This window comes from Taudactylus pleione, unplaced genomic scaffold (assembly GCF_031769625.1).
Source record: "Taudactylus pleione unplaced genomic scaffold, aTauple2 ptg000019l, whole genome shotgun sequence".
Classification (NCBI taxonomy): domain Eukaryota; kingdom Metazoa; phylum Chordata; class Amphibia; order Anura; family Myobatrachidae; genus Taudactylus; species Taudactylus pleione.
The window spans coordinates 18475933-18490346 of NW_028284421.1; the positions used below are offsets into that span (position 1 = coordinate 18475933).

The window sequence follows — 14414 nt, forward strand, 5'->3', positions numbered from 1 at the left end:
GGGGGAAGGCTGACACATACCCTGGGGCTGGGGGGAAGGCTGACACAAACACTGGGGCTGGGAGGAAAGAGGCTGACACATGCTGGGGCTGGGGGGGAAAGAGGCTGACACACGCTGGGGCTGGGGGGGAAAGGCTGACATGCTGGGGCTGGGGGGGAGAGGCTGACATGCTGGGGGGGGAAGGCTGACATGCTGGGGGGAGAGAAGCTGACACACGCTGGGGCTGGGGGGGGAAAAGGCTGACACACTGGGGCTGGGGGGGAAGAGGCTGGCACACACTGGGGCTGGGGGGGAAAAGGCTGAGACACATGCTGGGGCTGGGGGAAAGCTGCTGACACGCTGGGGGGAAAGAGACTGACATGCTGGGGCTGGGGGGGAAAGAGGCTGACACATGCTGGGGCTGGGGGGGAAAGAGGCTGACACATTATGGGGCTGGGGGGAAAGAGGCTGACACATGCTGGGGCTGGGGGGGAAAGAGGCTGACACATTATGGGGCTGGGGGGGAAAGAGGCTGACACATGCTGGGGCTGGGGGGGAAAGAGGCTGACACGCACACTGGGGCTGGGGGGGAAAGAGGCTGACACACGCTGGGGCTGGGGGGGAAAGAGGCTGACACACGCTGGGGGTGAAAGAGGCTGACACGCTTTGGGGGAAAGAGGCTGACACGCTCGGGCTGGGGGAGAACGAGGCTGACACACTGGGGCTGGACAGACTGAATTTACTGACTGGGAGGGCAGTGAGGGGTGGTGAGAAAACAAGGCTGGGCAGCAGGACAAACACTATTTAATTACTGTGGAGGGGTGAGGGGTGGTGAAAAAATGTTGGGGTGCCAGGAATGGGTGGGGTGGGGGTGGGGGGGCAAAGCATATTCTTGCACCTGGGCCCACCACTCTCTAGTTCCGCCACTGCTTAATACATATCCCCCTATATTAAGTAAAGTACTGTCGGCTCCATTCTCCTCTTAAGTAACATGAGCCAATACAGATGGGGAAGATGGTGAAAGATCCCGAGTGGATAGGTACATTTGGGTGTTAGCCGCATAGAGGAAATTCTTCAAAACGAAAGAAGCATATTGGTATTTCAAGAGATTGGTATAGACAGAGAAGAAGGGATGGCATAGGGCCGAGCATGGAGGAACTCCAACTGATAGAGGATGCGGAGAGGAGATTAATTCAGAAAAAAATGAATACTAACAGAGCAGTATAATAGGTAGGATGAGAACTAGTATAGTGCAATGTCCTAAAAGCCTACAGAATGCAGTGTTTATATGAAATATAGGTGTTACTTTTAATTTAATGTAGTAATAATAAAACGTTATTTTTAATTTAATAATTCAATAAAATAACTTGAAAATCTGCCTCAAATGTGTTATAAGGGCTTAATGTATGTTCAAAAATGGTATATACTACACTGCAAGCATTTTTATTATCATACACACATAACGTATATAAATAGCAGTACCATTCTAAAGTTACAAATATTTATATTTTATTACAGGATGAAAAAAATCAGCTGATGACAACTAATGTGTGGCTAAAGCAGGTATGCATTAATTCTTAAGCTGGGTACACACTGGTCCGATATTAATGCAGTTGAGCGATTATCAGCCGACTGAACAGGTGTCGCGGTCACACTACGCATGCGCCATGGTACCTTAGTGATATTGCTTGCAGTGAGGATTTCTTTGCAAAGTGATGGACATTTAGGGACCGTTTGGGGGTGATTACGGGGAGTGGCGGCAAAAACGTAGACATGTTGTGGCTGTTTTTTGTGTGCATCTTAGCATACTACTGAGATCCCGTACGCAGAAAACTTGGCACCAGTGTCTCAGTTACCGAGGCCATTCTGGGCTGCCATGGGGTTACTTAGATGGTTGATTATTGAAGGATCTGCGACCACCGCTGCATGTTTGTATGCACTTGCTTAGATCTGAGAAGCCGCCAGTGGGCATCTCAATATACTTCCAGGCAGCTGCATGCATTAGCATATTTTCTCACAACAGGTGCATACGGGATCACAGCTGCGATTGCATTAGCGTACATATGCGAATCAGGCCTTCTATATGATTTATCGTCCAATATATCGCTCCGACACGGATCAGCAAAATATATTGTACACATCATATAGTGTGTATGCCCAATCAGTTGTTCCTGGCCGTCGTTCATCGCATCATCCTATCTGCTGTATTGCACGTCGGATGGGACAATGCGATGTACAATGTGGTGCACATCATGTAGTGTGTACACATGACCAAACATAGTGTACAGGAGATACGATTAATTGTATACAATCCCCCAACACGATATATCATGCCATCGTTCAGAACATTGCGTAGTGTGTACACTACAGTATATATTGTGTGTTCTGGGAATTAGTGAAAGTGGAACACATCGTTCGTTACATTGTATAGTGTGTACCCAGCTTTACACTTGCATGACATGGAAGTGGTGATATCTTTGAGAAACTGAATTGTATTCTGAGCAGGAAACAAATAACTTATTTGAACTGATAGTTACAGTAAATAAATGTCTTTGCCTGTTGTATCTTATGGCATTTCATCTTGTACAATAACTCATTTCCTAAAAATCCTTAAATTTCATATACCGCTTTAAAATATTCAACTCCATCCTTAACCCCACAGTGTAGTCATCCAATGCAGATCTCATTGGTCAATAACTTATCTATTTACTTCAAAAGATTAATGTTCTCCTGCATTCTATATTTTGGCAACGGAGGAGAGATGAATACTGCAATAGAGATCATTGATCGATGGAGCAGTGGACTGACTGCGCATACACATGCTATAATGAATTCATTGTCTTAGCCAGGAAAAGCAAAAATACATGTTCTACATCATCCTACTTTATATTCTGGGATGCCGTTATAATCCTGATTAGAATACCGGCACCAGAATCCCGACATCTGTCAGAATCCCGGAGCCGGCATCCCGACGATAAGTACTGGAGTTATGGGGAGGGTTAGGGATAGAGATTAGGTTTAGGCACTAGGGGGAGGGTTAGGCATTATGGGGGATGGGTTAGGTTTAGGGTGCGGGGGGAAATTAGGTTTAGGCACTAGGGGGGAGGTTAGGTTTAGGCAACGTGGAGTGAGGGTTAGGGAGAGGTAGAGGGTTAGAATACTGATCAACAGGTGTCGTGTCCTAACCCTGCCCGGATGCTGGCATCGGGATTCTGACCACCGGTATCCCGTGCGCTGACATCCCGTACCCAACCCCTACTATCCATTACTTTAAATAACCTTTGTGCCCATTTCATGACTCCATAGAGACCTATGATTCTATTTCAGTCTCTGTATATGTTCCATTCTCCTGCCAAACACCATATCACAAATGGCCATGCGAACATGAGCTAATTCTATCCAGCAGGAGACTCAGGAACTCCAAGCATTTCTGCTCAATTTGCTAAATATTTAATTCACCCTTATCATCCTGTGATGAAGCATGGCACCTGTACTCTTCATTGTTATTTCCATTGTACTACCTGCTCCTTTCATCACTTTTCCTCATATACTGTTTGTCCTGTCTTACCAACGCTAATTCTCCATATAACAAAAATCTTTAGTCTTTCTTTATTATTGGGAATTTTCCTATCTTTCTTTGAAACATTCTTTGATTACTCATTGAGGCAAAATTTTGATGCGTCTTCAAGATGCATCTTCATCCAAACAAGGCAAATAACATATCTGTAGGTGGGATGTAGTCTATGGACTTGCCTAAGTCAGTACAGTGAGGAAGATGCTCACTTGTATAAATCTCTAGAGAAATGCCTTAAAAGTTTCCTTACTTTTTTTTTACTTCGTTCTGTCAGTTTGTCAATTTTTCATATTTAACAATATAAATACTTAGCTGTGGTATTGTTGTTACATTTTATCCTATATTTTTTTAAATCAGGAATGGGTAGATGTCAAACTAAGGTGGGCTCCGAAAGAATTTGCTGGTATAACATCAATTCGTGTTCCATCGGATTCTATCTGGATTCCTGATATTGTTCTCTATGACAAGTAAGTACAGTACATATATAATAAATAGCAAGAACATATGTTCAATCTTATACTTATATATGGCTTGTACTGATGTCACCACTACTATTTGAAGAATAATTATACCATTCCAATATAACATATTTAGTGAAGAGTTGTTACTTGTGTCACATGTATTTTATAAGGAAATGTATACTGTATTTGTCAGTGAGGACCAAACACAAGCAAATGTTAGGATCACCTGATGCAAGCAACTTGCTTTGTTTCATATTGAAACTTATGTATTATAAATTGAACCTTATGTATTATAAGAAATAATGGATGCTCTGTGATCTATATTAAAATACTTGCCATGTGGTCTTGTGTTTTTATACGATCACTGAACTTCTTGATGGCTTTTAATATGCAGTTCTTATATGGTATTTTACAGTAGTGGGCACATCATTCCCATTTTATATCTCATAAAAAGATATTACAAATAACCACATACAGTTCAATTACAATATAAAATTATCATGAGCCTGTTATTCAGTTCATGGCGTTCTGAGCTAACTTCCCATTAGTTACTGTATCGGTTATGTTACTTGTTATAATATACAGTTTTATTTTAAAAAGAAACATAAAAACAAAGGACACACACACACGTAGCAGTCTTTTATATGACAAATTATACAACATAAAAGTTTATCTGAGAATAAAAAAGGGTTTCTTTGCAGTTGGTCGTTTAAAGTTCAGGGATTTATAATCAGCTTCTCAACATATTACAGGCAACTGATACATATAATCATTAATTACTTAAGTGAATTGTGATTGAAGAGGCCTGGTAAAGCCATGAGAGAGATAGTACAGACTGTACAAACCTTTTAGTCCTATCTAATGTAAAAGGTAGGGAAGGAGTGAGAATCAAAAGAACATTGAAATATAAACAGCTGTAGGTGGGGGTTAATAGGCTTATGCGCTCTTGTTGTTTTTCAATATTTCTGAATTTTTTTTTAGTAATTGTCTTTGTCATTTTGTCTTTCTGTCTTCCTTCTGTGCTTATCAGCGATAGCACAGACTGTTCAAACCTTTTAGTTCTATCTGATGCAAAAGTTAGGAAAGACGGGAGAAGTCAAAATGACATTAAAGTACAAATAGCTGCAGGCAGGAGTTATCTGGGTTATTTGCTCTTTTAGCTGGTCTGACAACTGAAATATCTAAATGGCCTATTCTGTTGTATGCATCCAATGCTAATAGTATAGCAGAGCTGTGCATTATCATGGGGTAAATATATAATTAAATGACTGAAAAGCACAGAGTAAACTAGAAAAATAAAGCAACTTCGTAAAAGTAGCAAGAGGGTGTTTACAAGTCCATACATTAAAGTAGTCTAAAGGTGGAAAATCACTTTTTACATCTCAGATAAAGTATAGAAAGAGAGTTGCATAAAAATAACCTGTTTACAAATAATTGTCTTTATGTTAGTGCTGATGGCCGTTTTGAAGGTTCTGTTACAAAAGCCGTGGTAAAATATGATGGCACCATATACTGGACACCACCTGCTAACTATAAAAGTTCTTGTACAATTGACGTCACCTTTTTTCCCTTTGACCTACAAAACTGTTCCATGAAGTTTGGGTCTTGGACATACGATGGATCACAAGTTGACATCAGTCTTGAAGACTATGAGGTAGACAAGAGAGACTTCTTTGATAATGGAGAATGGGAAATAGTTACTGCTACAGGAAAAAAAGGGAACCGAACAGATGGCTGCTGTTGGTACCCATTTATTACGTATTCATTCGTCATAAGACGTTTGCCTCTCTTTTATACACTTTTTCTTATCATTCCTTGCATAGGACTTTCCTTTTTAACAATCCTTGTGTTTTACCTACCTTCCAATCAAGGTGAAAAAATCTCACTTTGCACCTCTGTGCTGGTGTCTCTGACTGTTTTCCTCCTGGTGATTGAAGAAATAATTCCATCATCCTCTAAAGTCATACCTCTTATTGGAGAATACTTGGTATTTACCATGATCTTTGTAACTCTATCAATTGTTATAACAGTTTTTGCTATAAACATTCACAATCGATCTTCTGCAACACATAATGCAATGGCACCATGGGTCCGGAAGATCTTTCTTCATAAACTTCCTAAACTGCTGTGTATGAGGAGTCATGTAGACAGATACTTTACAAGGAAAGAAGAGACTGGGATAGTGAATGGACCAGTGAAATCCAGGAATACATTAGAGGCAGCTTTGGATTCCATCCGTTATATAACAAGGCATGTGGTTAAGGAACATGAAGTCCGAGAGGTATGTATACTTGAGTTAATCTTTTATAAGATAATTGACATAAAAGTTTATTTTTAATATGTTGTATTAAAATAATACATTTAAAGATCTACTGCATTGACCTCCACACACAAGAATCTGGGTAGGTATAAAAGTGAATATCATTAACCTATATTATTTCCTATTCAATATTAGTTCGGCACAAACCAATATATTAACCTCCCTTATTTAGCTTACCTCTTACCTTAGCTGTCTCCATACCACTAAAACATATAAGCTGGTCACAAACTCTTGGACATTAGCCCCTCTTTGGAATAATGCTCAAACTGTACCAGGTCTCTTATTCTCCTCATTTGCAGAGTGGACTTTTTACAATGTCAGATTCTTGGCAGATATAGCACAGTGAAAATGTGTTCCTGCATTTATGGATCTTCAACAGAGATTTCACCTCTCTAACAGAATCTGTATTTAATGCCAGGAACTAAATAGCCGCTGGATCAAATACCGACAGCGGAACCCCGATGGACCTAATTCCCGACTTGGGCTGGTAAGTAACCTAACCCTCCCCTCTCCCCCCCATATCCCTAATCCTAACCCTCCCTTAGTGGTGCCAAACCCTAGCCTCCCCCCTAGTGCCTAACCCTAACCTCCCCCCAGTTAGTGCCTAAACCTAACCCCCCTCCCTGCATCCCAAACCTACCCCTCCCCGGGGGATGCCTAGCCCTAACCCCCCTAGTGATGCCTAACCCTAACCCCCCCTTTCTCTACCCTAACCTTCTGGGGGGGTATCTAACCCTAAGTCTCCCTGGGGGTCCCTAAACCTAACCCTAAAGCCCCCCCCCCCCCCGTGGCTAGACGCTAAAACACCCGGATTACCTTCATTCGTTATGCCGGGTGTTGGTATTTTGTAGTGGGGCTAATGATAGGCATCGGGATTTCGACGCCTATCTTTAGTCCCCTGTCCGGCTGTCAGAGTCGGAATATCGGCGGGCGGAATACTGCCCGCCGGTATTCTGACTGCATCCCTCTCTAACATTTGCTTTTATCAATATCTAGAGTTTAGACATTTCTGGGGTCGTCCCGGCTCCCTGTCACATTCTCCATTAGAGTCCTTTTACTTGGGAAATGCTTCATCTAAAGGCCTCATTACAACCTTCTATAATTCAATTCTTGATTACAAACATACAAATAAATATCTTCATGAGCTTAGATGTAAGGAGTACATGGGTAAGTTTCATCTTACTCTTCGTAAATGTTCAAATTGTGTAAAAATAAATTAAATTGTCTGTAAACTGTATTATTGATGATACCTGGTCTATGGATGATAACATACTATCTTCCCAAATACTCTCCTTCTCTATTGGAGAGCATGAGAATATGAGGGTACTCTGTCCCATGTGTTGTGGTACTGTCCCAAAATAGTCTCTCTTTGGATAAAGGTACACCACCTGGACTGAGCAATCTGTCCTACACCTTACTAATGTACAATATATGAAATACTCCTAACCATTTCCAAAAACTTATTACACACTTCTTAATCGCAACTAAATGGCAAAGTTAAACACTGTATGGAAAAAAAAACAGAATCTCCCTCGTTGTTATCAATTATCAGCTGAGTTTGGTATGTTTATTGTATGGAAAAAAGCTCTAGCTTTATATGTAACAGCTTGTGCAAACCTATTATACTAGTGTGTGGAGTTAATGGTTGGGTTATTATGTTCCCTATCTCCTCTAAATCTGTGAGACCTTCCTCATTTATGTCCTTTCCTGAGTGACTTCATTCTCCTTTCCTCCTTGTAAGTCATCATATGCTCAAGGTATGCTTAAATTATGTTCGACTTTAATTTGAACATGCTCATATGATGTTTTATATGCTAGCATCTTTATTGTTACAGGTATGTGTACATATTTATTTGATAATTATATATTTATACCCTGTGTGAGACTTCTTCCTCTCCATAATTCCCTTCTGCAAACCTTCATTTTATATATTTGACAAAATCCAATGAAAAGATTTCTCAAAATAAAAAAAAACACACAAAAAAAAATTAATGGTGAAAATAAATGCTCACATGATTTGTTGCCCATGGTTGTAGCCAGAGCTCTTTGGACTGGGCACAGTGGTGGATTTCCCACTAGGCATGTGCCTAGTGACATCACTAGCTGGGGAACAGCACAGCAGACCCCTGGCATTAGAGCTTTCCAGTGCCCCAATGCTGCTGCAGCTTTTTGTAGACAGAAGTCGTGGCTGCAACATGGACTACATACCCATGATGCATCAGTGAAGTCTCGGGAGCAGAACACGTGTGCAGTCTGGAGCCCAGAAGAGGACATTCTTAGACCACGAAGACAAGATAATATTGTGCCTAGGGGTGACCTGAACCCTAAATCCGCCCCTGACTGGACCACAACAAACCAATGGCACATTATTTTTCACAGTATGAAAGGTTTAAGTCGATGTCATGCTTTAAGTGCAATTACATTTTAATATTATCATATCAGTATATGAGATCTGGCTTATACTAAGTAAAACATTAGTTTTACTATTGATGGTCAATATACAGATGCAGCACTTTTAGTTTAGAAACCTATTAAAATAGGAATATTCACTGCATTAATTCTCTATGGGCTCTATTTACTACAATCCACATTTGTAATGCAGATTGTAGTGTGATATTACCGACTGAATTCGCATTGCGAATTCAGGCAATATCACAGGGATTTACTACAAATTCCTTGCAGGGACAGAGCTTGCGATAAAGCTCTGTCCCTGCGAATCTCCTCTGGAGCCTTATCACGGTATTTTCGCAAAAAATACAGTGACAAGTGCCCTGCGCATGCGCCAACTGGCCACCGCTGCTAACCCCCTGTCACCAAGCCCCGCCCCCTTCACTAAGCCCCACCCCCTGCAATCGTGGACCCCTCACGACCCCCCCTCCCTTAATTACACTTACCTGCAGTTATCGGGCCTCCGGTGATGTCCTCTGTCGCTCCGGTCAGGTGACATCCCATACTGCACTGGGACCCTGTCAGGTAACGACCGGGCCCCAGTGAATCAGCGTGTGGTCTGTTTAGACCACACAGCTGATCACTGGGGCTGGCTCCGGGCTCTGCTCTGCCCGTTATAGCGGAGCAGGAGTCCGGTAACTGGGGGAGACCTCCAGGTGGCGTTATTATCACAGGGCTTTCCCTGGTATTTTTTCACATTTTATTTTTAGTAACTTTGGTCAGATCACATTTCCCATTACAATTATGGGAAATGCGATCTGCTTACTAAAAATAAGTGATAATTAGGGCTTGGAGTAGAATTTTACGAATTCTACTCCAATTGCCCTTTAGTAACTGTAGGTGATACTAAAATAATGTGAAAAGGGTGTGAAAACACCATCTTTCACATTATTTTAGTAAAACTAATTTTAATAAATAGAGCCCTATGTTATATATTTTTTTTATTATCTTTTTTTTATAAAGAGCTACAAGGATTCTGTAGTGTCGTACAGGGAGATAAAACAGACAACAAGAAATATAAGTACAGACTATGCCTGTTTAATATGTACAGCACTTCATTCAAGGGGCTCTGCTTAAAGAAAACTATAGATTGCAGGTGCTATTGGTGTTCCTATTTTAAATGTAATATTTAATTAGTGTCGGTATGTTAACCCTTTAGGGATGCCGGCATCGGGATTCCAACAGCCGGCATCTCATACTGATTCCGTTTAAAGTTGTAATAGTGTAAATAACATAACAACAGTGTCTGCATTGTTACCATTGAAACAATGCCATCAACAGCATTCCAAATGACAGGTCGTATTGTGGCAAAATCAGGGTAAGGGTGCCGTCTCCTGGGGTAAATGGTAAATCAGTCCAGAGCCTTGGTAATAGTATCTCCAGCTGCTTTTATTAGCAGCACAAAAATAAACAAAACATAAAAGTAAATCCTGGCCACTAAACAAAATGATTATCTCTCTGAGTGAAAGACCTAATGTCCCTCTCACAAAACAGAAGTGTTTAGCAGAGCACTTATGGTCAGTAATCACAGTGTCTCTCAACAGGCCTCTGACCCGTTCTCTGGCAGTGAGAGACTGACTGCAAAGATTGACTCTGCCTTTATTAGCCTCTCACAGGTAGTCTGGCAATCAAGGCTGCGAATGAGCTTCTGTCTACCAGACAGAAGCTAAAAACCTGGGGACTATATATCTTCCCTGTACAACCTCTCCAGTGTTTTTGTCACAGTATGTATCCCCTCTATTCCCACACTTTGCAGTGTCCTTATGGAGAAAATCTAATTCTCTGGCTGGCTTCTAACACTGGCAATTTATTGAGCTCACATTCTAGTTATACATTAATTTTGTTTTATTTTATTTTATTAAAGTCTAAAATCATTTTCAATACCTCTTCTCGGCATTCATTTAACTAATCAAATCACGTACTCACATTTACAAAAATTTAGTTTTGTGGCGGAATAGGTTAAAGATGTGCAGTTCAGTTTTCCTGAAAAGTGAACACACACTAATGAATTGAGTACTGACTCGGATCACTTTGGGGGTTCCGAGTATAACCGAGTCCCAGCACGGGTCTGCTTTGAGTTCAGAACTCGGATTTAAAAACTGAACCTAGGTTTTGGATTGAATGTAAACAGGTCTGGATTACATAATTTTAGCTGTTTATATCAATTTTAAAGCAATCTAAAACAAGAACCGAATCTGAAACCCAACCACTTCAGAGTGGTTTGTCAAAACTAAAACCATAACATTTGAGGGTGATTTTGCCAAAACCAAAACACAGAGGACTGCGCACATCTCTAGAACATTGCAAGTTGCAGAGATACCCAACTATACAATATTTTACAGTATTTTAGTTTTGCTTTAGTTTTGTTGTTCTGCAGGATACCAATCCGAACTGCATTTATAAAGTGGCATTTTTGGTAATGTATAGTTTATACTTAGAGCAGAGACAATGGCAGTTAGTTAATTCTGCTGTGTGGTATGATTGGAGAAGGACTGATAACATTTAAAGCCCAACAGAACAGCTACAAATATTTTGCCCAGTTCTACACATACACACATAGGCCCTCATTCAGAGCCGCTCGCTAGCGGCCGTACGCTCGTTCCGAGCGATGCTCGCACATCTGCGCATGCGTACGGTTTTTAGTACGCATGCGCGAACCAGTCAGTGCGGCCGAAAATCGTTTGTACGCTATATAGCGAGTGCCTGCTATTTTGAGTGACAGAAGGAGGCGTATGTGAGTGGTAACAGGGGAAGGTGTTTGAAAACAGGGGAGTGGAATTCGAACGCAGGCGTGCTTAAAGGTCAAAACGGGCGTTTTAAGGGAGTGCATTATTAATACAGCAGCGTCATTGACCACGTCACTTGGTTTTTTTTAACTCAGAACTGCTCGCAAAATAGCGGTTGAAAAAACCAACCACAAGAATAGCGAGCAGTTCATACGTTGTACGATGTACTCGATTAATCTAATAAATAGCGGACATGACGTATGGTGCAAGCGGCCAGGGGGCGTTTTTATCAAATAAATGAGCGTATGTTTTGCTCGCTCGTTCAGACTTAGAGGTGTGAACAGACTGCAATTTGCGAACGGATCATTTGAATAGCCACCCCTTGTTTTTGAACGAACGACCGCAAATAGCGAACGGCTCTGAATCAGGCCCATAGTCATTTAGCAGCTCAACATATCAAAAGCAAAGCACACCGTGACATGATAAGTCATTACATTTTTTTATTGATTTGCTGTATTTTTTATATGCTTTTATGAAATACAGGACCTGCTTCAGAGGTGGACTCAGTGCTGATGTTTGTGCAGTTGTCTGATGTTTTTTATATTGCACATGCATCTGAGTCCCACTGTGTATACATCCCGATCGTTACTGCGGGCAGTCGCAGAACGAATGTGTATGTAGAGAGACAATTTCTGTATGCTTTCCTGGAAGTTAACTGGGAGGGGGGGAGAGGCTACTCAGCCCCAAGCACATCACGGCCAATGACTGCATGCAAAGGTGCAGTTGCAGTAGCTCTGCAGCAGGTGGGCATCTCAGTAGGATGCCCATCAGCTGCGTCATTAGCATAAAGATGCAGACGTGACTGCAACTGCATCTGCCTCTAAATCAGCCCTACAATTTTGAATAAAGAAAATGGGAATTATGTATCAGATCACCAGAATATAATAGTGACATTTACCCAACTAACAAGTAACAACTTTGTTTTGTTTTCCAGGTTGTTGAAGATTGGAAATTTGTGGCTCAAGTTTTGGACCGAGTGTTTTTATGGACATTTCTTCTTGTTTCAGTTCTTGGGTCCTTATTTCTATTTATTCCTGTTATACACAAGTGGGCAAACATCATTGTGCCTATACACATTGGGAATATGCATGGAGACAGAACGACATAGTCTACTTGCCTGTACTTTTCTTAAAATATTGAATGCATACCCCATATATTTGCTGCTGTATGAAATATTTTGAAAATTATTGCTTTAAAAAGAAAATATTTTTATTTGAATATCTTGTATAGTTAAAATTAAGAAAATAAATATATACAAAATCAATGAAATATGTGTGCAATGAAATGTTTTGCTAAATATCTGTTTTATTCATTAAGTTGATCTTGCTGCAAATTGTTTCAAATACTCTCTCTGGAGCTATCCATGTGATCTTGGTTGGGGATTATTCTGTTCACTATTTTGAAATGAAAGGATCCCAGACCACAGTACATTTAATCATATATAATTTTGTACTGCATAATTGTATTTGAGACATATATATACTTTTAAACATTGGAGTCAACTTTTGATGATTGGCTGTACCCCTCCATATATTTGCATAGCATGCATAGACATGGATATTGGGGTGTTCAAGCACCCACAAAGATGGCTCATATAACTAAGAAAATATATTTTGGGTATTAATTAGTATCATTTAAAATTACATCTACTTCATTAATGTTTTCAGTGTCATTTCTTTCTATCTTCACATATAGCATGTCCATAAGTCTATGTCCATAGGATACTCTGAGCAAAGCAGATTGCTAAAACATTGTTATAGGCTGTACCCTAAAAGCTTGTTGGAAATGTGTGTGTACAGGTGCGGTAGTATGGCAGAGTTTATGTACACACCAGCGGATGCCTTATCATATGAACAGCCCAGTTGCTTATCCAGTGGGATGGTTTATTGCAGGATAAATGATGTACAGTTGTACTCACTGTGATACACATTGGTTCTAGATGGTGCGGGGTGTTATACAACTTACCAGCCAGTGAGTTTATGCAGCTAGCAGGTAACAGTGCAGGATGTTAGAACAATGCAGGGCAATGTTGAGGGTCTACCTAGACCTAGGTGGTAAATGTCCTTCTCCCACTGTGGCACCCTTACACAATGGCAAGATAGCACTGCGCATGCGCAGTACTAACCTAGATGGTCATCTTAGAACACGGAATGAAGCCTCCCTGGAGGAAGAAACTGTAGTATGTGCAGTATCGCAATCCATCATCAGCACCCCTCCTCACTACAAGCTTCTCCATGTTAGACACACTTTCATCTTCAGCTTCTCTGTAGCAAACTGAAAGAGGGTTAAACACATATAGCAATGTGTATATATATATATATATATATATATATATATATATTAGCAAGAGTTCCCTCACTGACATCATGGTCCATAACAACAGTCTCTTGACTTACGAACTCAGGACGGCTGTCACTGTCATGATCTTTTATGTCTTTTACACTTGAGACAATTAGGTCTTGCAAAGTCTCTTTACCTATGTTGGATTTCCACTCACATCAAATTGGATCTTGACTTTGCTTCTTGAATGTCTAGAGCAGTGTTTTCCAAACTCATTTTTCAGGAAGCACTAACAGTGCATGGTTTCCATTTTTCCTAGTTGGTGCACATGTGCATGTTTTCCAGGTCTCCTCACAGAATAACAAGTGAAATAATTAGCTCCACTTATCTTTTAAAATGTATCAACCAGTAATGAATACACCATTCATTACTGGCTGACACATTTTAAAAGATCCACAAGTGGAACTAATTATTTCACTTGCTATTCTATGAGGAGACCTGGAAAACATGCACTGTTAGTGCTCCCTGAGGAATGCATTTGGGAAACACTGATCTAGAGGCTCACT

The 14414-nt window shown here is 40.8% G+C and overlaps 1 protein-coding gene across 2 annotated transcripts in view; it reads left to right on the forward strand.

Moving 5' to 3' along the window:
• The window catches only part of CHRNA5 (cholinergic receptor nicotinic alpha 5 subunit), a 54494-nt gene extending 41769 nt beyond the window's left edge, over positions 1–12725 (forward strand). For both annotated transcript variants that reach the window (XM_088445749.1, XM_088445743.1), the window contains 4 exons: positions 1498–1542; positions 3911–4020; positions 5464–6295; positions 12503–12725. In XM_088445749.1, coding sequence (XP_088301875.1) covers positions 1498–1542; positions 3911–4020; positions 5464–6295; positions 12503–12676 — 1161 coding nt within the window. In that variant the 3' untranslated portion in view covers positions 12677–12725. The remainder of the gene's footprint in view (positions 1–1497; positions 1543–3910; positions 4021–5463; positions 6296–12502) is intronic.
• Positions 12726–14414: the final 1689 nt, after the last annotated feature.